Below are 24,868 nucleotides of genomic sequence, written 5' to 3'. Positions count from 1 at the left end.
TAGTGATTGTCAAGTGTGTTTGCTGGAGGTGGAACTGCCCTGCCCTTGCCAGGGGCCAGGCTAGCTAATCTGCTCAGGTTTGCTCTCGCTAGCTTTTGTTCCCTGCAAGGTTTCTGTACAGCTTTGGAGGTCAAGAGTGAAAATGGCTGGTCCCAGAGGAGCCGAGAGGTCGGAGCCCCACTCCTCAGCACGCCCCCAGAGAAAAGCATTCAATCACTCCTGTCTCCCTGGTCTCCCGCCGCAATCCATGCTCACTGGCCTGTGACCGAGCATTTCTATCTCTGGCAGAAGACCCCGTTTGGAGTCTCCAAACTCAGCAGATCCCTGCGGTGCACTCACACACCACTCCTCCCAGGGGAGGAAGGGGAGTCTCCCTGGATCTGCCACTTGTTGGGTCCCTGCTGGAGAAGCAGTGGCCCGACTGTGCTGTGGATCACGGTTTATGGCAACCCCAAGCTGAGAGCCCTCTCCTCAGCTCCGTCTCTGCAGCCGGCTTCCCCGCTCTGATAACCTGTGAGCTCTGCTGCACAGCGGCACCCCCAGTCTTTATGTGACCCCGAGGGTCCTGAGACCACACTGCCCCAGCGAGGGCTCCACCCCCACTTAGCCACTGGAGCGACGTCCCTCAGCAGAGCGGACTTCTAAAAGTTCTGATTTTCTGCTCCGCTGCTCTGCCAGTAGCTGGCTGAGGAGGCTCCTTCCCTCCGTGGTCTATCTTCCTGAATATCGCCTCAGATTCACTTTTCCACACGTTCTACCTTCCAGAAAGTGGTCACTTTTTTGTTCAGAGAGTTGTTGCTATTCTTTTCTTTGATCTCCTGTTGAGTTTGTAGGTGTTCTGAATGGTTTGATAACTATCTAGCTGAATTCCTGGGACCAGACGGAATTTAAGTCCCCTACTCCTCCGCCATCTTGCTCCTCCCCCCAGTTATTGATAGCTTTTTAATAAATTAAGAGTTTGTGAATAAAAGTAACATCTTGTGCTCTATTACTTTTTATCTTGTTGCCATATCCTAACTTTACTCACAGATGACATTGTCTAAGGTCATACTCAAGTTTAGAGGAGAAAGAGATATTCTAATTTTAGTTTGTAGTATGTTTTATTGCCTTTCAAAAATGTCTTAAACTTTTATTAATGAGATACAACTGCTCAGACCAGGTGCCCAGTCACTACTGAAAGGATGGATGCATGAAGAAATAAGTGATTATGAATGGACTCTGTAAAGTGTTAAATGCTATTCAAGATAGAAGATATTAATAGCATATTTACTAAGCTTTAGTCCCTACTAAGCACAGTATTTGGCGTGTTACATGCATTGTTTCATGCAATCTAACAAAAATACCATGACTTAAGTACTATTATTATCCTAATCTTATGAAAGGAAGTGAGGCTTAAAAGGTTAAGTACCTTGTCTAAAATAATATTGCTTTACTAGATCAGCCTTTTTTGCATTTTTGACATTCTTTATAATAGTGCACATATAATAAAATAAAAATTAATCCAATTCAAGATTGGATTCTGGTGGCAAGTCTAATTCTGATTTGACTGCCAGATTATAGATATAATGAGCATGAGCATGACCTTTCAATGATTAGATTTGAAAATTCAGCAGGTTTTTCTGGTTAAGCTTTGAAAACCCTGTAAACTCAAATGACTATAATAATTAGAACATTGTATCTTGAGACAAAAATGAATGTTTATTTTTCTAAAAGACAATTAGAGAGTAGACCCTCAGGTTTTATATTCTAACTACAAAGGCATGTACCCCTCATAAAATAGCAAAATAATTAATGGTAACATCTCTGACCTACACCAAGTTCATTTTCCGCAAACTCAAGAAAATGAAACGCCTAGAGCATGACTTTAATCTAATCTTGATTTCTAACTTTATATTGTGCATATTGATATCAGCCCTTAAAAGAGCTCCCTTTAGAATTCAAAAGGCATGCGTTTCTGCTTGTAGTTTTCTTTTATTAAGGTTTTTCTCATTATAGAAACTTTGTCCCTTTTATTTTTTATTTTAGAACCCAAAAGTCTAAATTACTTTTCCTTGTAGGTTTTAATTAGGATTGTCTCATAGTAGATAAATAGCATGATACATGTTTATAGAGATAATTGTGACAATTAATGACTATAAACAGAATTACTAAAATGAAACCGCCTTTAAGAATGTGTATGTGTTAATTGTACCAAGAAGTTTAAAGAAGTCTTTTAATTAAAGAGATACTTAATGGTTGAGTATTGGTATACTTTGGTTTGTGAAAAAAGTGTACTAGCATTTGTGAATTTGTAAAAAATAGACTTAACTTTAAATACAGAGTGGTAGATTACTCTTTAAAGAAATCCTATAGTAGATCCTCTTATAAAATACAGAATCATATCTAATTTTCTGTGATTTAGAAGACTATATTATATGAGGTTTATGTGTATCTTGAATGGTCACTGGACATCCACTGCTAAGTAAGAGATTCCTCTAAAAAATTCAAGGTATTTAGGAATTTTAATTTTTTAAATAGCTACGAACTAGTTAATCTGTACATTTTGTTGGAATTATAGCTAGAGCTATGTCAGTATGATTTTTTGAAATATTCTCTCCCCTAAAAAATCTTCCTTTTAATCTTAAATACTATTTAACAATTGTGGTGAACTTTATCCATTGTCTGCCATGTACTTTGCTGGGCTCCACAGATGGAGGTACATACACTACCAAATAAATGGTCTTTCTACTTAAAGGAGCTTAAATTAGTTGGGGGAAACTATAAAGAATATGAAAAAGCATTGAGGAAATTGCCCCATAAGATGTTTGAACAGAAAGATATGCAAAAAAATATGCCCATAGCCTAATGGTTCCCATGACTGGAAGTAAAAAAAAAAGTTCCTATTCTGTACTAAAATTCTGTACTAAAAATTCCCATGTAGGCCCAAGCCATATCCCATACCCTTCAGGACCTTCAGTGGCTCTTTCTTTCTGGGAAAATCCACATTTGAGAACAAAATCAATAGTCTAGGATTTGTTCTACTTGGTCACAAATGGTACAAATGATGACAGATTCTATATAAATTTTTCCAATTGGCCTGGGATTTGAGTGTCATTTCTTTCTGTTATTGATCCTGAGAGACTAACAGTGTTTGGTTAACTCCAAATGGATATTTATAATGACTAAAAAAAATACAAATGCACACGCAGCCAAGTCTATGTGCTAACACTAGAACATTTCACATGTAACCTGAGTAGGTATCTGATTGGGGTGCCATAGCACTACTGATGTTGAAAGCCACACCACTCATGTAATTATCAATGTCTTGGTCATTGTTGACCCTTCTTTCTCATCCCCCATATCCTGGCAGTTGTCCGGTCCTGCCCAGTCTTCCTCAATTCACACATAAAACCTGCAGTTGGAATTTTCTTAAAATGAAAAATGAAATTCTAGCCATAGTTAGAAATATTTAGTCATTTAATCGAACATCCCATTTGACTCATTACATTTAATGATTCATTCATTTCGCTCAGCAAGGATCTATAATTCCATGTCAGGCACCAGGCTAGCAATTCAGGGGTGACAAACTAGGCTACTGAGTTTATATCTACTGAAGCACACATTATCAGCAAATCTCACAAACACACGTAAAAGTACAATTTTTAAAGAATGAAATCTTGCCATTTGCAATGAGGTGGATGGAACTAGAGGGTATTATGCTAAGGGAAATAAGTCAGTCAAAGACAAATACCATATGATTTCACTCATATGTGGAATTTAAGAGACAAAACAGATGAACATAGGGGAAGGGAAGGAAAAATAAGATAAAAACAGAGAGGGAGGCAGACCAGAAAAGACTCTTAACTCTAGGAAATAAACTGAGGGTTGCTGGAGGGGGGTTGGGAGGGGATGGGGTAACTGGGTGTTGGGCATTAAGGAGGGCACTTGATGTAATGAGCACTGGGTGTTATGTTATGTTATATATATTATATATACTGATGAATCACTAAATTCTATCCCTGAAACCAATAATACACTATGTTAACTAAACTGAATTTTTAAAAAAAATTTTAAGTGCAATTTGACAAGTTATGGGAAGGAAAGGTTATGGGAGTACCTACACTGGAAGAGCCTTCTAGGCATGGGGAAGAGCACACACAGATGCTCTGGTAGGCAGGAAGAACTGAGGAGGCCAGTCTGTGGAGAGAGCAGAAAATGAGGGGTGAAAGGTATGAACTGAAGTCAGAACATGTAGGTTTTTGCAGCCACTGTTAAGGTCTTTCTTCCTAATCCTAACTGCAGCAGGGAAGACATTGAAAAGTTTTAAGTGAGGAAAAGAAATGACTTGATCAGGTATATGCTTGCATAAGACTGCTCTGGCTACAATTTGGAGAGGGCATGGGACAGGGAGCCAGTGTGGACATGGGAGATCCCTTGAGAGGCTCTATGATTATCCAGGAGAAGGATGACGGTCACTGGACTGCAGTGCTGACCGAGGAGGTAGAGAGAAGTAGACTTGGGTTGGCTGTGGAGAAGGTGGAGAGAGGAGTCAGGGATGACAACCAGATCCTAACTCTTCAAACTCTGTGGATTGTGGTGCCATTCGCTGGACTACATTCTCCATTTGAAGTGTCTTTAAGACATGGAAGAGGAACTGAGCAAGAAAGCCACTGGATGCAAGGCGTGGAACTCAGAAGAGAGGACTAGGCCAGAAATAGAAAGCAGGGAGTCCTCTGGTATCTGAATCTGCTTTATAAGAGCCAGAATGACAGAAAATTCTCCACCACAGTGACCAGACATACTTAAAGAAAGATGTTCCTCATGTTGGACTAAAACCTTGAAGTCAGTTCTTCTCAGTTCTGATTCTGCCCTTTGGACAAATGGAAACTCTCTTCTACCTAACAGGGCTTCAAGAATTTGAAGAAAACTGGAATGGTGTATCTCTTCACCACTTTGCCAGCCAACCACCTTAGATTTTCTGTCCAGCAAACATTCTTTCAGGACATGTCAACAGTCTGGCCCTTGCCCATCTCTTCAGCTTCATCTACTGCAAACATAAAACCAGACCCAGAAAACACCCATTTACCCACACATATTCTACTCAGATCTAAACAAGTAGAACTTTCTAAGCATGGCGTGTTTTCACAAACTTTGGTGCCTTTTTTCATGCCATTGCAGAAGAGTGGTTTTTAACTCCACATGTAAAGTTACAGCTCTGCAGCAGAGGCTAAAGAAACCACCTACCTAACTATAAGAATTTTTTTCTGGAGAATAGGTCAGACAGGAAGTAGCCAGTAGCTCATATATATCCATGACTGTAGGACAAATGTGGACTTACTTGGAGCCAACATCATAATATTCAGGTTGGTCCTGTCTTGCAAGTGGGCATAGCAGAAGGTTTTCTAGGTTGCAGGCAGTTTTTTGAGTTAAGGTCCATCACCCTCACCTGCAGTCAGAAAGAGCCCCACAGCCTCGTCCGATCAGGAGTTCCTTGGGCAGCCTTCCATGAGGTCATTCAGAGACCCAGACTCCTTTCACCTAGTGGTTCTTCTCCAGGCCTTAAAGCTCTCCCCTGGATCTTCTGCGTCTTGTCAAGATGAGGGAGGAGAGAGTATGGGGGAATTATGCAGGAGGTTTTAGGGGCCAAGAAGTAGTTTACACGTCTCACATTTCACTTCTCACGTCTCATTAACCAGAAGTCAGTCACATGACCCATATAACTACAGGGAAGGCTTAGAAATGTAATATCGCTGTGTGCCCAGAAGGGAAAGGCAGCAAGGTTTGGTCAGCACACCGGCCTTATCCTGGAGGTCCTATCAGTTTGTTCTCCTTCTCCCCCAAAATTTTCAATGATACCCTATCACCTACCAAATTTAGAATAGGCTCTTAGCAATTTAAGGCTCTTTTCAGTGTGACCCAAACCCATCCTTCTACCTAAACTGGTAATTTCATTGCTTCCCAAGCATACCCTACCAGTTCACTCTTCTTTGTCTTTATTCACTTTCTTCTCTCTAGGGCACCCTACATCTTTTATTCTTGAAATCTTATCAGTCATTCAAACTCCATTCAAGGGGTCACTTACTCTTTTTTTCCCATCATAATAAGTGTACTCCCCATCCCCTATTTCACCCTTACCCCCCATCTACCTCCCCTCTGCTAACCATCAGTTTGTTCTCTAGAGTTAAGAGTCTGTTTCATGGTTGTCCCTCTCTCTCTTTTTTTTTCCCCTTTGCTCATTTGTCTTGCTTCTTAAATTCTACATATGAGTTAGATCATACAGTATTTGTCTTTCTCTGACTGACTTGTTTCGCTTCACATTATACTCTCTCGCTCCATCCATTTCTTTGCAAATGGCAAGACTTCATTCTTTTTATGGCTAAATAATATTCCATTGTATATATGTACCACATCTTCTTTATCTGTTCATCTATCACTGAACACTTGGGCTGCTTCCATAGTTTGGCTATTGTAAATAATACTGCAATAAACATAGAGGTACAAGAATGCCTTCAAATTAGTGTTTTTGTATTTGGGGGGTAAATACCCAATACTGTGATTACTGCATTGTAGGGTAATTCTATTTTCAATTTTTTGAGGAGCAAGAGGTCACTTTTCTTCATTTCCACTGAGTTGCTTTATGTTATGGTTACCTGTTTACTTGTACTCTCACCTCCCTTGAGGGCTAGTGATATATCTTAGTTATTTTGTATCACTGACAACTTCTAGGAAAAGCTCAAGAGTGCTCAATCAAATATTTGTTCAATTGAGTTAAACAGATTTATTTAAATTATTTCCTTAAAGAGAAAATAAGATGTATTTTTTAGTAGCTTTCTTTCTTTTCTTTTCTCTCTCTCTCTCTCTTTCTTTGAGGAAGAATATCTATGGCAGTGGTTCTCAAATGACAGTGAGCATAAGAACCATTTGGGGGAACTCGTTAAAATTATAGATTTCTGCTGCTCCTCCCCAAGATTCGAATTCTATAGATCTGGTAGATCTGATGTTGGGCTCCAGTATCTGCATTTTTTATAAGCGACCTGTAGTGGGGAAGGGGGATTCAGATCATATGACACCTGGATTGTACTTTCAGAAGCACTGCAACATGGTGTTTGTCATTATGCCCATTAATGGACTATTATTACCTTCTTTGAACAAAACAGATCAGTTCATTAACAGGGGAACAGGTAGTGTGCGGAACAGTAAAAATCAAGATGTTTGTCATATCGCTTTCGGATCCAGAGTTCTGGGACCACCTCCACTCTCTGGCAGAAGGAATAACATGAGGATATCCAGTGAGGTAGGAGCAAGGTCTGAAGAGTTTGTCTAAGCATGAGGGGCATGGGAAGAGAAGGGATCTTTCCCAGTGCATGGGTGGTGGCGGGGGAAAGAGGGAGGGAGACTACATGCCAAAAGCATAAGGCTTGAATAAATTTGGAACAGAAATTCTGGATTTTAAAAGACCTCAAAACTGTTTTATTTTTGTCATGTCAACACAATTACCATTTCTGAGTATTCTTTTGATTAAATATGTTCACAAAACTTAAAGGCAAATATATATGAACACATTTTGCAGTCTCCTTCAAAAAGGAGTTGGACCTTCACCAGATACCTTACGACGAACAGATTCTCAAATGTTATATTTTTATTTTTAATTTCCTCTGAATTTCTGACACACGCAGCGATTTTCAGTTCAACTCCTACCTACTAAAGATGGAGTATAAGCACATTTTAATTTATGTGTCTAGAAGACTTGTTTGTCTTCTATTTTGTCTCACATTATATTTCTCCTTCCATTTCTTTCTAATTTTCTGCTATAATTCCCCTCTCCACCAACTTTCTAAACTTCTCATTTCCTCGTTTCTTTTCTCACTTTTTATTTGTCCAAATATTATTAGTCTCTGTAAATTCTACAAGAAATAAATGCAATTCCCATATTGTAAAATGTGAAGATTAATTCCTGTCCCTTACAGACAGTAAGATTCGTTGGGTCCAGAAATAACCGATCACGCCAACAGTCTGTGGCTGAGGACTGTGTTAGCAGTGCAGAGATGTCAGCCTCGCTGATGCCGGAGTCTGAGGAGCAAGCAGATAAAGAAAATATTCGCCAAATAAAGCAGACTATACCTGTTCGTGGTAAGAATCATGCATAAGTGCCAATAGCTAGGGGAGAATAGAAATGCTCTTGTGAAGATAAATTTGAAGTTAAATTCTTGATTAGATCTTAACATCCAGAGAATTATCATTTAAAAATGAAAAAGGTGGTGGATATTGAAATCTGTTTCAAATTCTTATACATATATTCTCTTCTGGAACCTATCATTCTCTCTCTCTTTTTTAATACTTTATTTATTTATTTATTTATTTATTTATTTATTTATTTATTTAAAGTAGGTTACAAGGGGCTTGAACTCGTGACCCTGCGATCAAGATCTGAGCTAAGATCAAGAGTCGAATGCTTAACCGACCGAGCCACCCAGGCGCCCCACCTATCATTCTCTTTATATTCTCTTTATTCCATTATTTCGAATTGCCATAGTACCCTGTTTTTATTTTATGATGACTGGTGAGGAAATAACATAGCATTCTATAATAACTATATTTTGGGAACTCCATGTGCATTTTAAGTTTTCTTATTTTTATCTTTTAATCTCTTCCATTTGTAAAGTGCTTTTATTTTCTCCTGTTGATGCACAGAGAACCCTGTTGGTGAAGAAGAGACTTTTGTCCCATTTTGTAGATTGAGGGTTCATGGCTAACAGAGAGGTAAAATGATTTGCAGTTTGTAATCATTGGAAAGAATTGAGACCAGTACCAAAGGCTCTTCACTCACTATAGTTTTTCCATTCTTGCATGTCTGACTTTTGTGAGAGTTTAAAGGAAGGCATTTGGGTTCATTTTATTTGATTTAGAGATTAATGATCACTATTACAGACTATATTTCTCATACAGTACAAAACTGAGAGAAGGACGTAAAGACCATAGATATTCAGTCCTGGCTCTACCACCATCTGTAAGACCTTGATCAAAATTCCTAAACCCTGTGGGCCTCAGTTTCCTCATCTGTAAAATGGGGATAAAATTGCTACTGGCCTAGTAGTAGTAATGAAGAGTGACTGCCTCAAAGGGTCATTGTGAGGATTCAATAAGAAAAACCAGTCAAGCACATCATATTGTGCCAAGAAATTAAGCGTTCAGTAAATATTAGATGCTACTATGAATGCTGTTAATTATTATGATGATGATTACACAATTAAATTACACTTTAAGAGTTCTTTTTCAGGTTTGATCGCAGTTCTCCAGGGTTCTTTAGGAAACTACCTTCCAAGCTGTTAATGAATCATACTTATTGACTTCCTCTTGCAAAGGAAGCAATTATTTTTCTATATTAGCAATCCGTTTCATTTTTTATATTTTTAATATAGCATGTTGTATGTATAATTAACCAAATTACCTGTAACTCTCTATAAGGTTATATTACATGAATAAAATGTCTCAGTAATTTTGAAAGCCTGATACGATCCCAATAATGGACTATGAACAAGTGCCTATTTTCCAAGAAGGAATAAGTTGTGGTTTTGATACAGCTTTTTATGATGTCACAATGATATGAACATTCTCATTATAGCTACAATTATATTTACTGAGTTATTTCAAACCATATAGTACTTTCTGTTCTGGTTTTTTGTTCTTTGATATGAAAATGTACCAGCCAATCTGCAAGTTATGCATCCACATCCCCCTCAAGAACCATCAGCAGTTAAGAATAATAGCAGGAGAAGATTATGGTTAAAAAGCACCAGCAGAGAAAGGACAGAGGCACACAGCGGTACGGCACTAATTCAATACTATCTTTTATCTGTGTATTATGCAGAGCAATGGAATCTCTCTCTGCAGGTTGTAAATTTCAAAGGATTATGGACCAATTCATTTAAAATATAAATGTCTTTTCTACAGGGATTATGGAAATCAAATTTTCTGCAAAAAAATTGCTCTAGAGCTCTAACAGAGATTTGCTGGATTAAATAGACAGTACCACAGAAGTAAAGGACTTCCCTACTTCTACTGTCAAAGGCGGAATAAGCTTAAATTATTGTTTTTTAGAAAGAGCCCAAATTTGATAGAAGAAGTTCCTGCCTGCAGACTTTACTAAAATTGAACTTAACTCATAATTTTTCATGTTTCATTTATATCTCCTCTTTTTAAACTGGGCCCTTTTCGTATATGTGTGTGTGTGTGTGTGTGTTTACATTTGCTGTCTCTCCCTTTGGACTCCATGCCATCTAATAGAATGTAGGTTAAAATTTCAACTCTTTGCAACCAATAAAGCCTTAGATAAATATAGGTGGCTATTTTAGTTATCCCTTTGAATATTGGATTTGAGGCATTTAAGTATAGATTTGTCTGCACATGCATTCATATATCCTGAGTCAAGCCCAGAGTATATCATGTACACATCTGTTAGCATAATTTCTCAAAAATGAGGAGTTCTTAGGTAGGCTGAAATTCAGCTTGTTAGGATTCATGTTATTTTTATAAAATAGTAGATAGAAAGGTTAATTCTGTGTCCATTTTCTTAAGATGCTGAAGGAAAGTGCTTGGTTTAAAATTTTAAGTCAGGTTGTGTAAGAATTGTAATTTAAAGAAAACACACTCCCATTTTATGTGCAACCAAAGGGAAAAATATAGGACCCTTTAAATATAATATGGGTTTTGGAATTCCTTTTATTGCATATTGTAAAACTTAAATCTAAAATGTCCCCATGCAAATATCAAGGAATTTAAAGATGAACCTCTACAAAAATGCAGCTGAGTTCATCTTTGAAAAATTCTAGTGGAAAAGAACTGCAGATAATCTGTATCGTCACCTCTACTGTGCTTTTCAATAATCATGTAGAAAAGCACACTGCATTAATAGCATTCTTCAAAATGAACTTTTATAAAAATCAAAAGAAATAACATTGTGGAAAATATTTATTCCAATAAAGGCAGTTCTTCAGGAAATAACAGGAATGAAGATAAAGCAAGAGTTGCCCTCAACAGTGGGTCCCAACAAAGCACAGAGATGAACCCCAGCTCTCCAGCACTGCAGTCTCCTGATCAAGCAGGTTGGCATCTTTAGTCCACTGTAATTGTTAATAATTGATGAAATATCAGTATGTTTAACCCAGTCATTTTGAGAAGTTGTGATGCTGTCATTTGCTAAAATCTGTCATTTTTTGATAAATCTCCTCTTAACCCCAATTGCATGTCAGACTTTAATGGATGAAAAGACATTTTTATTTCCAAGTTTCAATGCACCAGTTATCCTGTTCAGAAGGAAAGTTTGAAACTTTGAAGTTTTCACAGGGCATTGTCACTGTCCCCAAAGATTACCTATTGTTGCAAGTCTCCAGTCCTCTTTATAATGGAGATGGTTGGAGTGTAGAGCATTGAGCCCATCAACATATCTTTCCTAGCAGGTGTGTGGTACTTTTACAAAGGCGAATTGTTTTTGAGCAAGGGAAAAAGGAAAATAAATGAAAATTGTTTGTAGTTTGTCAGTCTTATTTATGCAATGTTGAAACCTTCATTAAAATGTTAGGCGCAATTAGTGTCTCTAGCATAAATCTGACTGTGTAGAAAAACTAATTAGATGTTTAGGTGATCATTCTTGCATTTATCTTGTTTGCTGCAATATTGTGATTACACAGTCATTTACATATTTTCCTAAGAAAACACACCAAATTATTCATTACAATTGATATGGAAATACTTGAGGTAAAACTACGAATTCCAAAAAAGCATGTGGTGGTGAGATAATTAGAGTTCGTTTGGTGTAGAAACACTCCTTTTACTTTGACTTTTTGACAGTTAATAATATGTTTGGCAATAGGTCATGCAAGTTTTTGAATTGCATAATGAAGATTCCCAGTATCTTTTCCTCCAGTTTTCTTTACTATCAATGTACTTAATGCAGCCCATTGGTTTTTATGATCTTTTTCAACATTTATTTTTTAATAAAGCATCTACTGTGTTTACAAAATATCTGCTATGTGCTTAACACCATGCAAAAGGATTTGCTGTCCAAGAGGACAGCCCAGTGAATCTGTTTATTTCACCCGCTCACGGTACACTGACTCCAGACCCTCCACATCCCCTTATAAATGTGGTCCAATGAAGTAGATTCAGCCTGCTGTGGGCCACTTACTTACAGAAAATGTGCAAGTTACAGATTTTCTCTAAGAAATGTATATTTGTTACCCTTTTCACAAGCAAGTTATATTATATAATGATAGTCTTAAGAAATGAATACATTATGATGAATATGATTTTATTTGTGCCATTAATGTTATTTTTATTAAAGGTCTTTTTGTTTGTTGCTTTTGTACTGTATAGGCTTTAGAGTTTCAAGTCAGCAAATCTTAGATATCTCTTGATTACTTTTCTTGTGAGGATAGATATAGCAGGATTCAAGAGTCGGGGTAAAATTACCATGTCCACATTTTGGTTCTGCTGAACACAGATTTTTGTTAAGATTTTCACCATTGACATAATGCAGCAAAAAAAGTAAATTTTAAGGAAAATAGACTAAGTTGAGAAAAATGCAGCTTCTTCCTGCTGTCATTCTAAAGAAGAAAGTAAGCATGCTTTTAATGACATTCATTATAAATATTTGTCTGTGTCAGTTTGCCTGGATCATAGTTACAAAAATCTATCTCAATGTTACATAAAAGATTAAAATCTTTTCACTATGTTGTACAACTGAAACTAACATAACATTGTGTGTCAACTAAATTTCAAAAAAATTTTTAAGTTATTTTAAAGTTCAAAATTTTTTAAAGTTTTGATTAAAATGTATCCTAGTGGTAGTATACAGTATTTTTAAAACAAATAATGTTGTGCAGAATGTATCAAAATGTATCAAAACATTCTCTCCTATAATTAAAGATCTTTTTCACCAATCACATTAACAAGTGTTTCTGTGGATTTACTGTTACTGGAAAAGTCTACTCAGTTTAGTCTATGAATTGTCCTGTTTCAGTCAGTAGAATGGAAAGGAAAAGCCTGTTAACCTTTTCATGGTTTCCTCTCCTCCATGATTTGTAATCCAAACAATACCCAGTTATTTTATTTAAAGAAACATTAAATATTCTGTCCTGCAGTTAAAAGAAGATATTAGTAACTCAAACCCTTTTAAATTTGGAAGATTTCTTCCCTCCTGGAATGTCAAATTAATGAGGTTGTGCTATGAAGAACTTGCTGCAAGACAGGTGATAATTATTTCAGACTTATAAATTTCCTGGCCAGTGTTTCAAATCAGATGGAGAGGAAGTGCAAATGAGTTGCCTGTAACTATAGGCACTGATCTATGGGTTAAATGTTTAGCAGGTTACAAGATGGTGGATAAATTGCATTCCTTGGCTTCTGCATTATTTGATAAATCTCTGTTTCAACCCAAGAAATTTTAACATAACTACCTGCCTTAATATAACACTGATGGAACACTCCTCTAATTTTTGTCATCTTTCCCAAATGTCAGATGAGTGGATATTTCCTGAAAATGTTGATCGCATTTCCCATTTGGCATCCAGCAGACAGTCTCTCCTTCTGGATGATGATTCCTGCCACGCTTCACATCTGTGGCTGGAAGCCAGCAAGGAGAGTGAACATGGCCAACTGGCAGAGGAAACCCAGGTTGTTCCAAAGGACATTTTCACTTTTTCATCAAGACCACGATCAGCACCTCATGGAAAAACTCAGAACATGTCCCCAGAGGGGTGCCCATTTATTTTGGATCTAAAAGAGGATGCCAGTGTGACAAGGAGAGACACCGAATCAGAGGATGATTTTTACGGCAGTGACAGCAGCGAAGAGGTACACTGCTTGATGAGTGAAGTCGTTCTAAAGCACAGTTGTTCCATTAGCTCCGTTGAGCACTAAAACCGGCTGAAATGAAAGAGGGGGAATCAACTGCTATTTATAAAAAGGTGGCAGATTGCAGTGTCAGTCAACAGTTGCCTCGGGTTGTTATGGTAACTCTAAATTGCTGCCTTTTTTATTAACAGTCAGCCAGTTTCATTTTTAATTATGGAAACCAGTTTTGGGGTTGTTTTTGTTTTCTCATTTTAACTTTTGTCTCACAGAATGAGAGAAATAACATGCGGTTTAGTTATATGATGGAGAAACCAGTAAAACATTGAGAACACATTGTTCTAGCTCTCTGGGGAGATTGTGCTGCAGTGGCTAAGCATTCTGAATTGACGGTTTTCTGGCTTCCTCACTCCCCTACCATCCCTCCACCTTAGACCTATTAGGACTCATTATTTTCCATATGGTCCCAGAGTTTCAAGAGTTGTGCCAATTAAAGTTTAGATAATGAATCATGGATTAGTGCTGGGACTTGCCTTAACCAAGGTTTTCTGTTTGCAATTATTTAGAATACAAATATATCTTATAAATTAGTAAATTCACATAAAGTTTAAAAAAAAACTTGTCATAAACCAAACGGAAAGTAGTTCTGAAACATTTGTTTAAAACTTAATACATTATGATGACTCTTTTCCCTCATATGAAATGAATTTGTGAAATTCCTTCAGCTTTGTTCTCTAATGATAGGCATCCCTATTTTCTGTGAAAAATAATTATCTTAAAAGCAGATTACAGTCAAGTTATGGTTTCATAAAATGATACAAATCATTTCTATGTCAATAATATATAATAACTGTATATTAAATTATAGGTAATAAATATAAATATAGCAAATTATATATTAAGTTATATGTAATATAATTATTATATAATCATTAGAAAAACTTTTTGTATATGCTTGCAAAAAATTTTTTTTTAAGATTTTATTTATTTATTTGAGAGAGAGAGAGAGAATGAGAGATAGAGAGCATGAGAGGGAAGAGGGTCAGAGGGAGAAGCAGACTCCCTGCCGAGCAGGGAGTCCGATGTGGAACTCGATCCCGGGACTCCAGGATCATGACCTGAGCCGAAGGCAGTCGCCTAACCAACTGAGCCACCCAGGTGCCCGCAAAAAATTTTTTTTAATAATTATAACTGATCAAGGATTTCCCTTGGACAGTAGGATGTAGATTAGGTTCATTGCTCCTACCTTCAGAGCCAGTTGAGAATATGATGAAATTGTTCAGGCAGTAATTATGGTTTTTTGGAACTTTTAATGAGTTTCCATAGCAAGGTGCATGGGGAAATCCTTTTTTTTTAAATAATATCTTTGCTTCTGAGCATGGTGAAACTATTAGTAATACCAAACATAAATCTACCACAAATCACTTTATGCATAAATAGTACATTTCATACCAACATTTTAAATGTTGCTCTGGACATCTTTGTCCCTTTCACCCTGAATAACATTAAGATATAAAAACTAAAATAGACATTTGCCTTCAGCGTCTAGCACTGCCCCCATCCCAGCTGTCAATTCCTCTACAGTATTAATTGGCTAATCTGATAAATTAATTCATATCATTTCATTAATGGGATATATCGCCCATCCCCCATATGCACAGCACCAGCTTTCTTACCTAAACCAAAAGAATTCCTTTAATGGTGGAAATTTCAGGGCAGGTGGGAAATGTTAGTCCCTTCCCTGGAAAACTTTGAGAAAAGTTTTATGAGGGAAACTGCCCTTTAAACATCATGACATGAGGAACTTAGTGTTTTTGTCTATATGAGAGATAAGCCTTGACAAGAAGCAATAGAGCTTCATGGGAAAATGAGGAATACTAGTTCTGAATATTTTAGTTTGTTATCACTTGGTGTGCTTTCTTTTGCTACTAGCTACTCTACTTCTGACATCCTTCATCATTTATTATTCAAACATATACTAATTACCAACTACATGAAATTGAAAATAAACGTATCACGCATTACGCAAGCTCTGAGTGGCATAGCTATCTGGTCACCCGTGTGCCGTGATGGTCAAAATGACTAGTAGCATAGGGCTAGAGCCTATACTGGGACCATCTCATTGGTAACACCTATGCTGGCCCACCTTTAGTTGGAGCCTACTAAGAGTGGCAGCCAGAGAGAAGGGCAGAAGCCTTGCCATATTATACAAGCTTAGGGGTTTATTGTTAGAGGCAGTAACAATATACAAACTATGAAATAGAAAACATGACCAACAAAAATGATGGGTTATGTTTCAAAAAGTTCGAGAATTTATGGTGATCAAATTCATTTGTTTGGGGCTTTTTTGGTAATTTCTTTTCCTTAGGATCACTTCTCCCATTTATTAAGTGTGTAAGTCAATGGGAAATCGGCTTACATATTTAAAATGCTTATTTACATATAGTCTTTGAAGAAAAATCAGTTTAGTTAATTTAGGCATCCTTACTATTAGTTGTGTTATTTTAGAATTTTATATCTTTAGAGTAGCATAATTATACTTAAGGAAACCAACGTCATGTCATAAATAATGGTGGACGAATGAGGATAATTACATTACTTACTGTGCTTGAAGTTTGTAATTTGTAGTTAAAATACTTTTTTTGATGGTCAACCATTGAGTATTTTTAAAGGGAAATTAGATATATTCAGTAGTCTGTAATCTAAGAAAAAATCAAATCATGTTATCATGATAGCTAGAGGAAAAGTACACAAACAGTAGCAAAAGCTAATTAAAATAAGTTTTCAGTGATACATTGATTTTGTAACTTAAGTTCCTAATCATTAATTCACATCTGAGATCTTCATTAGTGTGAGAGCCTCGAAAGTATGAGTTCTCTTTTTTTTTGCATATGCTCTTGTCTTAGTCTTTGCTTTACTATACGTTTTATTCCCTAGGCAGCCATGTATACTAATATTCCTGATACTCTATTAATTTTCAGTTTCTACTTCTTATTTGAAAGTACACTATGGAAATATATAACTATAAAATCAAGACTACCATGTAAAATGAATTATTCTAGGAAAGTTATTAAAACAGAGTGCCTTTTCCACTATTACAGCATCTGAAAGAAAAAAAAGCCTCCTTTTATTATCATCTCTATTTTGTATTTTATGCCGTTATTCCCAATGTGGCTTTGAGTATATGCCTGGTTTACAACTTGAAATAGTTAGCTTTATATTAATATTTTATTACTCCCCTAATTTAATTTTTCATCTAGAAATACTGTCATTTTTTTTCCAAAACTCTGGCTGTGTATCACATACTAAAGTAGATATTTGCAAGGCCAGGTCATTTGTCCTGTATTACAATCCAAATTGGAACATTAAACCAAAAAATTATCCATAGTTGGACATGAATTATGTGGACTGACTACTTAGAGCATTCAAATTAGCTAGGAAGCTTCCAGATCGTCTCCCCATCTAACTCCGTGGAGGGCTGCAGAGGACAAATTTACCAACAATGGAGTAAAAAGACCCTTTTAGTCCTCCTCAGTTTTCCTCATATTGTTGCTTTGAAGGTTTGTTTTTTGTTTGTTTGTTTGTTTATTTGGCACTCAGCAGTTAAGCTGTTTCATTGCATTTTTTTTCCCTCATAGTTTATATTTCTGGGTTACTCTATAAACCACTCACCCCATATACTAGTGAATTTGAATTACTTTCTCACACACATGTACATACACACAATAGAAGAATATTTACTCCTCTTGAGGCTACTTATATTTCTCTGTAGCCTTTAAAAAATTTTAAATATCAATGTCTGTGTTGGGAAAAAAATGGAAGGACTCTTATTTTGAATATATTGCCTTGCATTTTTGTTCCTGTATATTATGAATTACAACATAACATACTCTAAACATACTCTAAATGACAAATTTAATATTTATTCTGTGTGAGAAGTTTTTTAAGGCTGTTCAAAGTTCTATGTCTTTATTACTATCTTGTGAAGCTCTGTTCCTCTCTGCAAAAGTCAGAGGCCCCTTGGTTCTTGTGACTTGGCTCTTCATTGTGATAGGCAGGTAAAGAAGATTTTTAAAACTCTTGTCTGCTTAGAATATCATTCTACCACTTCTGCTAGTAGATAAACATCTTGTGGATAAATATTTGGTTGTGGATAGGAGTTTCCACAAGAAATTTTTACAGTGTTATCAGCTAAAAGAGCATGAAGTTTTAATTTAAAGAAAAATATGTTTCTCTCTTAAACAATTAAAAGAGTCTCCATCATTTTCCCCAATAGTTTGCACACACCATGGAGTCCTTCTAACTTCTTCTATTTGTCTGTGAAGCGTCACTGGCTACAGGTAAAGATATTTACAAAAGATAGGAGAAAAGATGGTGGAGGAGTAGTGGAACTATTCCACCTGGTCCCCGGAATTGAGCTAGATATTTACCAGACCACTCTGAACACCCATGAAATCAGCCTGAGATGTAAGAAGAAAGATCTGGATCTCTACAAACAGAAAATCACAGGCGGTTGATTCCGAGGTATGAAACAGGGAGCCGTGATTCTGCAGGCACGTATCTGAAGATAAACAGAAGGGGAAGAGAGCTACCATAAGTGCTGGCGCCAGGAAGGTGAAATAACATAGGAGCGTAAAACCCTCCCACGTTGGGGACACAGGGCACAGACTCGCAGACCAGTAGCAGTGGGGAAAAGACTTTAGGGCAGCCCCCCCGGACTGAAACCTGGAGTGGCGGGGTCACATGTGTGAACTGGGGGTGGCTGGTGGTTATAAAAGCACAAAGGACAAAGACGTGCCCTGACCTGGAGGCGAGGACTGGGAGCCTTGCTGAGGGGTGCACAACCCAGGATGCTGCAGTTTATAGCAGCACAGACAGAAACAGAGATACTGTGGCCTGGAGAACTCACTGAAGAACAGACTGTGATCTCTCTGCTCTGAGGCAGAGGGTTGGAAACAATCTCTTCTGCTCTGACTCTCGGAAGAGACACGGAAAGCCTCCAGGGAAAGCCGCCAGAAAACAAAAGCCCCAAAAAACCGCTTTTCACTGAGCCCATCTCCCCCCACAGGGGACAGGGCAACTCTGCCCAAACAGGGTTGCCTGAGTAACAGAGCAGCAAGCCCCTCCCCCAGAAGACAGGCTGGGAGAACAAAAGGCCAACAACTCTAAGGTCCCTAGAAAACAGGTGCATCTTGCTTGGGTTGTGGTCAATAATTTGGACTCTGTACATTCCCTTAACCACCCCTCAACAGAATGACTAGGAGGAGGAACCCCCAAAACAGGAAAAACTCAGAGACTGTGATGTCTGCCACAGATTTACAAATGGATACAGATATAACAAAGATGTCAGAAATGGAATTCAGGGTAGCAATTGTTAAGACAATAGCTAGAATGGAGAAATCGATTAATGGCAACATAGAGTCTCTAAGGGCAGAAATGAAAGCTGTACTGGCAGAACTTAAAAATGCTATCAATGAGATCCAATCTAATCTAGATAATCTAACAGCTAGGGTAAGTGAGGCAGAAGAATGAATTAGTGATCTAGAAGACCAATTGATAGAAAAGAAGGAAAAAGAGGAGGCCAGGGAAAAACAAATCAAAATCCATGAAAATAGAATCAGAGAAATAAGTGACACCATGAAACGTTCCAATGTCAGAGTTATTGGGATCCCTGAAGGGGTGGAGAGAGGGAGAGGACTAGAAGATATATTTGAGCAAATTGTAGCTGAGAACCTCTCTAATCTGGGGAATGAAACAAACATTTGTGTCCTAGAGGCAGAGAGGACCCCTCCCAAGATCAAGGAAAACAGGCCAATGCCCCAGCATGTAATAGTAAAACTTGCAAATCTTAGAACCAAGGAAACCATCTTAAGGGCAGTTAGAGGGAAGAGATTCCTTACGTACAGAGGGAGGAACATCAGAATAACATCAGACCTATCCACAGAGACCTGGCAAGCCAGAAAGGGCTGGCAAGACATATTCAGGGTACTAAACGAGAAGAACATGCAGCCAAGAATACTTTATCCAACAAGGCTGTCATTTAGAATGGATGGAGTGATGCATATCTTCCAAGAGCAGCAGAAACTGAAAGAATATGTGCCCACTAAGCCGGCCCTGCAAGAAATACTAAGGGGGGTTCTATAAAAGGAGAAAGACCCCAAGAGTGTTATAGAACAGAAATTTACAGAGACAATCTATAGAAACAAGGACTTCACAGGCAACACGATGAGAATAAATTCATATCTTTCAATAATCACTCTCAATGTGAACGGCCTAAATGCTCCCATAAAACAGCACAGGGTTGCAGATTGGATAAAAAGACAGGACCCATCCATATGCTTTCTACAAGAGACTCATTTTGAACCTAAAGATACATCCAAACTGAAAGTGAAGGGACGGAGATCCATCTTCCATGCCAACGGACCTCAAAAGAAAGCTGGGGTAGCAATTCTTATATCAGACAAATTAGATGTTCAGCTGAAGACTGTAGTTAGAGACACAGAAGGACACTATATCATTCTTAAAGGGTCCATCCAACAAGATCTAACAATTGTAAATATCTATGCCCCCATCATGGGAGCAGCCATCTACATAAGACAACTATTAACCAAAATAAAGAGTCATATTGATAACAATATGTTAATTGTAGGAAACCTCAATACTCCACTCTCAGCAATAGACAGATCATCTAAGCAGAAAATCAACAAAGAAACAAGAGCTTTGAATGACACACTGGACCAGACGGACCTCATAGATATATACAGAACATTCCACCCTAAAACAACTGAATGCTCATTCTTCTTGAGCGCACATGGAACTTTCTCCAGAATAGACCAAATCCTGGGTCACAAATCAAATCTCAACTAATAGCAAAAGATTGAGATTATTCCCTGCATATTCACAGACCATAATGCTTTTAAAACTCAATCACAGGAAAATATTTGGAAGAAATTCAAACACTTGGAAGCTAAAGACCACGCTGCTCAGTAATGTTTGGGTCAACTAAGAAATCAAAGAAGAACTTAAACAATTCATGGAAACCAGTGAGAACAAAAACACATCAGTCCAAAACCTATGGGACACTGCAAAGGCAGTCCTAAGGGGGAAATACATAGCCATCCAAGCCTCACTCAAAAAAATAGAAAAATCCCGAATTCATCAACTAACTTGAAACCTTAAAGAACTAGAGAAAAAGCAAAAAATGATGCCTAAGCCACACATTAGAAGAGAAATAATTAAGATTAGAGCAGAGATCAATGAATTAGAAACCAGAAACACAGTAGATCAGATCAACAAATCTAGAAGCTGGTTCTATGAAAGAATTAATAAGATCGATAAACCACTGGCCAGACTTAAACAAAAGAAAAGAGAAAGGACACAAATTAATAAAATTATGAATGAAAGGAGAGAGATCACAACTAACACCAAGGAAATAGAAACAATTATTAGAAATTATTAACAACTATATGCCAATAAATTAAGCAATCTGGAAGAAATAGATGCCTTCCTGGAAACCTATAAGCTGCCAATACTGAAACAGGAAGAAATTGACAACCTAACTAGTAACGAGACTAAAGCAGTGATCAAAAACCTCGCAAAAGACAGGAGTCCAGGGCCTGATGGATTCCCTGGGGAATTCTACCAAACATTCAAAGAAGAAATAATACCTATTTATTTCAAAAAATAGAAACAGAAGGAAAGCTTCCAGACTCATTCTGTGAGGCCAGCATTACCTTAATCCCCAAACCAGACAAAGACCCCATCAAAAAGGAGAATTTCAGACCGATAACCCTGATGAATATGGATTCCAAAATTCTCAACAAAGTCCTAGCTAATAGGATCCAACAATACATTAAAAGGATCATCCACCATGACCAAGTGGGATTTATCCCTGAGATACAAGGGTGGTTCAACATTCGCAAATCAATCAACATGATAGAACACATTAATAAGAGAGAGAAGAACCATATGGTCCTCTTAACTGATGCAAAAAAAGCATTTGACAAAATACAGCATCCTTTCCTGATTAAAGCTCTTCAGAGTATAGGGATAGAGGGAACATTCCTCAAGTTCATAAAATCCATCTATGAAAAACCCACAGCGAACATCTCCTCAATGGGGAAAAGATGAGAGCCTTTCCCTTAAGATCAGGAACAAGTCAAGGATGCCCACTCTCGCCACAATTGTTCAACATTGTACTAGAAGTCCTGGCAACAGCAGTCAGACAACAAAAAGAAATAAAAGGTATTCAAATTGGCAAAGAAGAAGTCAAACTCTCTCTCTTCACAGATGACATGATACTTTATATGGAAAATCCAAAAGACTCCACCCCCAAATTACTAGAACTCATACAGCAATTCAGTAATGTGGAGGATACAAAATCAATGGACAGAAATCAGTTGCTTTCCTATACACTAGCAATGCAACTGTAGAGAGAGAAATTAGAGAAACGATTCCATTTACAATAGCACCAAAAACCATAAGATACCTCGGAATAAACCTAACCAAAGAGATAAAGGATCTATACTCTAGGAACTACAGAACACTCGTGAAAGAAATTGAAGAAGACACAAAAAAGATGGAAAAACATTCCATGCTCATGGATCGGAAGAATAAACATTGTTAAAATGTCTATGCTGCCCAGAGCAATCTATACCTTCAACACCATCCCAATCAAAGTTCCAATGACATTTTTCAAAGTGCTGGAACAAACAACCCTAAAATTTGTATTGAATCAGAAGAGACCCCGAATAGCCAAGGAAATGTTAAAAAAGAAAAACAAAGCTGGGGGCATCACGTTATATTACAAAGCAGTGATCACCAAGACAGCATGGTACTGGCACAAAAACAGACATATAGACCAATGGAACAGAATAGAGAGCCTAGATATGGACCCTCAACTCTATGGTCAAATAATCTTCGACAAAGCAGGAAAAAAAATATGCAATGGAGAAAAGAGAGTCTCTTCAATAAATGGTGCTGGGAAAATTGGACAACTATATACAGAAGAATGAAACTCGACCATTCTCTAACACCACACACAAAGATAAACTCAAAATGGATGAAAGACCTCGATATGAGACAGGAATCCATCAAAATCCTAGAGGAGAACATAGGCAGTAACCCCTTCAACATCGGCCACAGCAACTTCTTTCAAGATACATCTCCAGAGGCTAGTGAAACAAAAGCAAAAATGAACTTTTGGGACTTCATCAAGATAAAAAGCTTCTACACAGCAAAGGAAACAGTCAACAAAACAAAGAGGCAACCCACAGAATGGGAGAAGATATTTGCAAATCACACTACAGACAAAGTGCTGATTTCCAAGCTCTATAAAGAACTCAAACTCAACACGCAAGAAACAAATAATCAAGTCAATAAATGGGCAGAAGACATGAACAGACACTTCTCAAAAGAAGACATACAAATGGCTAACAGACACATGAAAAAGTGTTCATCATCATTAGCCATCAGGAAAATTCAAATCAAAACCACATTGAGATACCACCTTATACCAGTTAGAATGGCAAAAATTGACAAGGCAAGAAACGAATGTTGGAGAGGTTGTGGAGAAAGGGGAACCCTCTTACACTGTTGGTGGGAATGCAAGTTGGTACAGCCACTTTGGAAAACAGTGTGGAGGTGCCTCAAAAAATTAAAAATAGAGCTACCCTATGACCAGCAATTGCACTCCTGGGTATTTACCCCAAAGACACAGATGTAGTGAAAAGAAGGGCCATATGCACCCCAATGTTCATAGCAGCAATAGCCAAACTGTGGGAAGAGCCGAGATGCCCTTCAACAGATGAATGGATAAAGAAGATGTGGTCCATATATACAATGAAATATTACTCAGCCATCAGAAAGGATGAATACCCAGCTTTTACATCAACATGGATGGGACTGGAGGAGATTATGCTAAGTGAAATAAGTCAAGCAGGGAAAGTCAATTATCATATGGTTTCACTTATTTGTGTAACATAAGGAATAGCATGGAGGACATTAGGAGAAGAAAGGGAAAAATGAAGGGGGGCGGGGAATCGGAGGGGGAGATGAACCATGAGAGACTCTGGACTCCGAGAAACAAACTGAGGGTTTTAGAGGGGAGGAGGGTGGGGGGATAGGTTAGCCCAGTGATGGGTATTAAGGAGGGCACATACTGCATGGAGCACTGGGTATTATACGAAAACAATGAGTCGTGAATCACTACATCAGAAACTAATGATGTATTATACAGTGATTAACATAACATAATAAAATAAAATTTTTAAAAAATATATATTTACAATAATAATTTGTCCAAGCCCTTTTAATATTAAGCCTGCTGCATGTTAGTCCCTTGTTAGAAGCAGTTACATATTCCTTTCATTTTACTTCTTTATAAACTAGTAAAATGCATTATTAGATACCATTATCAATTATCTTTGCCACCCAGAGAGAACTGTATTACTTTAATAGTCTCCTATTAAATTCAAGAGGTAGAAATAGAAATACTTCTTGGGGATGGTTGTTAGGGAAGCCATTTAAGATACCTTTGAGTGGCCAATCTTGTTGTCCTCAAAGAAGAAATTATTTTTTTCATTCTGTTATGACCAATGTCTTTATCTACATTTATGCACATAATTGTGATTTTTAGTTGACAGTGGAAGTATATACCTCTATCATCTGTATTGTCTGCCAGTGCCCATGTCCAGCTAAAGGATGCTGTCAGTGCATGGATTTAGGCACTAAAACATTGGACAAAAGTAAAGACTCCTGCCAACTCAATCTCAATTACAGATTCAAAACTGCCATCAAAAGTGTGTTTAGAATATTGCAGACATGTTTTCGGGTTTTTTTTTATAGAACTTTTAAGACTGTTCTACAAGACTTCTTTTCACAGTGGACTGAATGAAAAAATCAATTGAAATATAAATAAATATGATCATCCACTTTTACAAAGGCTAAAACAGAGCTCTAGCCTGACTCGCTCAACATTAAAGTTGCAATACAAAGAGTCTGGGTCCCATCTGCTCCAAGTAGGTGGCCCTCAAGAGTCATT

At 37.4% G+C, this 24,868-nt stretch overlaps 1 protein-coding gene across 10 annotated transcripts in view; it reads left to right on the top strand.

Moving 5' to 3' along the window:
* Window positions 1–24,868, top strand: part of CFAP20DC (CFAP20 domain containing) — a 266,758-nt gene that overhangs the window by 154,492 nt on the left and 87,398 nt on the right. For 7 of the 10 annotated variants that reach the window (XR_003518687.1, XR_003518688.1, XM_027587616.1 and 4 more), the window contains exons 8-12: window positions 7,137–7,273; window positions 7,947–8,109; window positions 9,686–9,802; window positions 10,962–11,081; window positions 13,496–13,830. Coding sequence is in view for 8 of the 10 variants with exons in the window: in XM_027587616.1 (XP_027443417.1) it covers window positions 7,137–7,273; window positions 7,947–8,109; window positions 9,686–9,802; window positions 10,962–11,081; window positions 13,496–13,830 (872 nt within the window). In the remaining 2 variants the exon portion in view is untranslated. Of the gene's footprint in view, window positions 1–7,136; window positions 7,274–7,946; window positions 8,110–9,668; window positions 9,803–10,961; window positions 11,082–13,495; window positions 13,831–24,868 lie in introns of those variants that run through there. The other 3 variants (XM_027587613.1, XM_027587618.1, XM_027587619.1) reach the window with 3 other exon arrangements.

Source organism: Zalophus californianus, chromosome 1, assembly GCF_009762305.2.
Source record: "Zalophus californianus isolate mZalCal1 chromosome 1, mZalCal1.pri.v2, whole genome shotgun sequence".
NCBI lineage: Eukaryota > Metazoa > Chordata > Mammalia > Carnivora > Otariidae > Zalophus > Zalophus californianus.
This window is presented reverse-complemented; position numbering and strand designations above follow the sequence as displayed.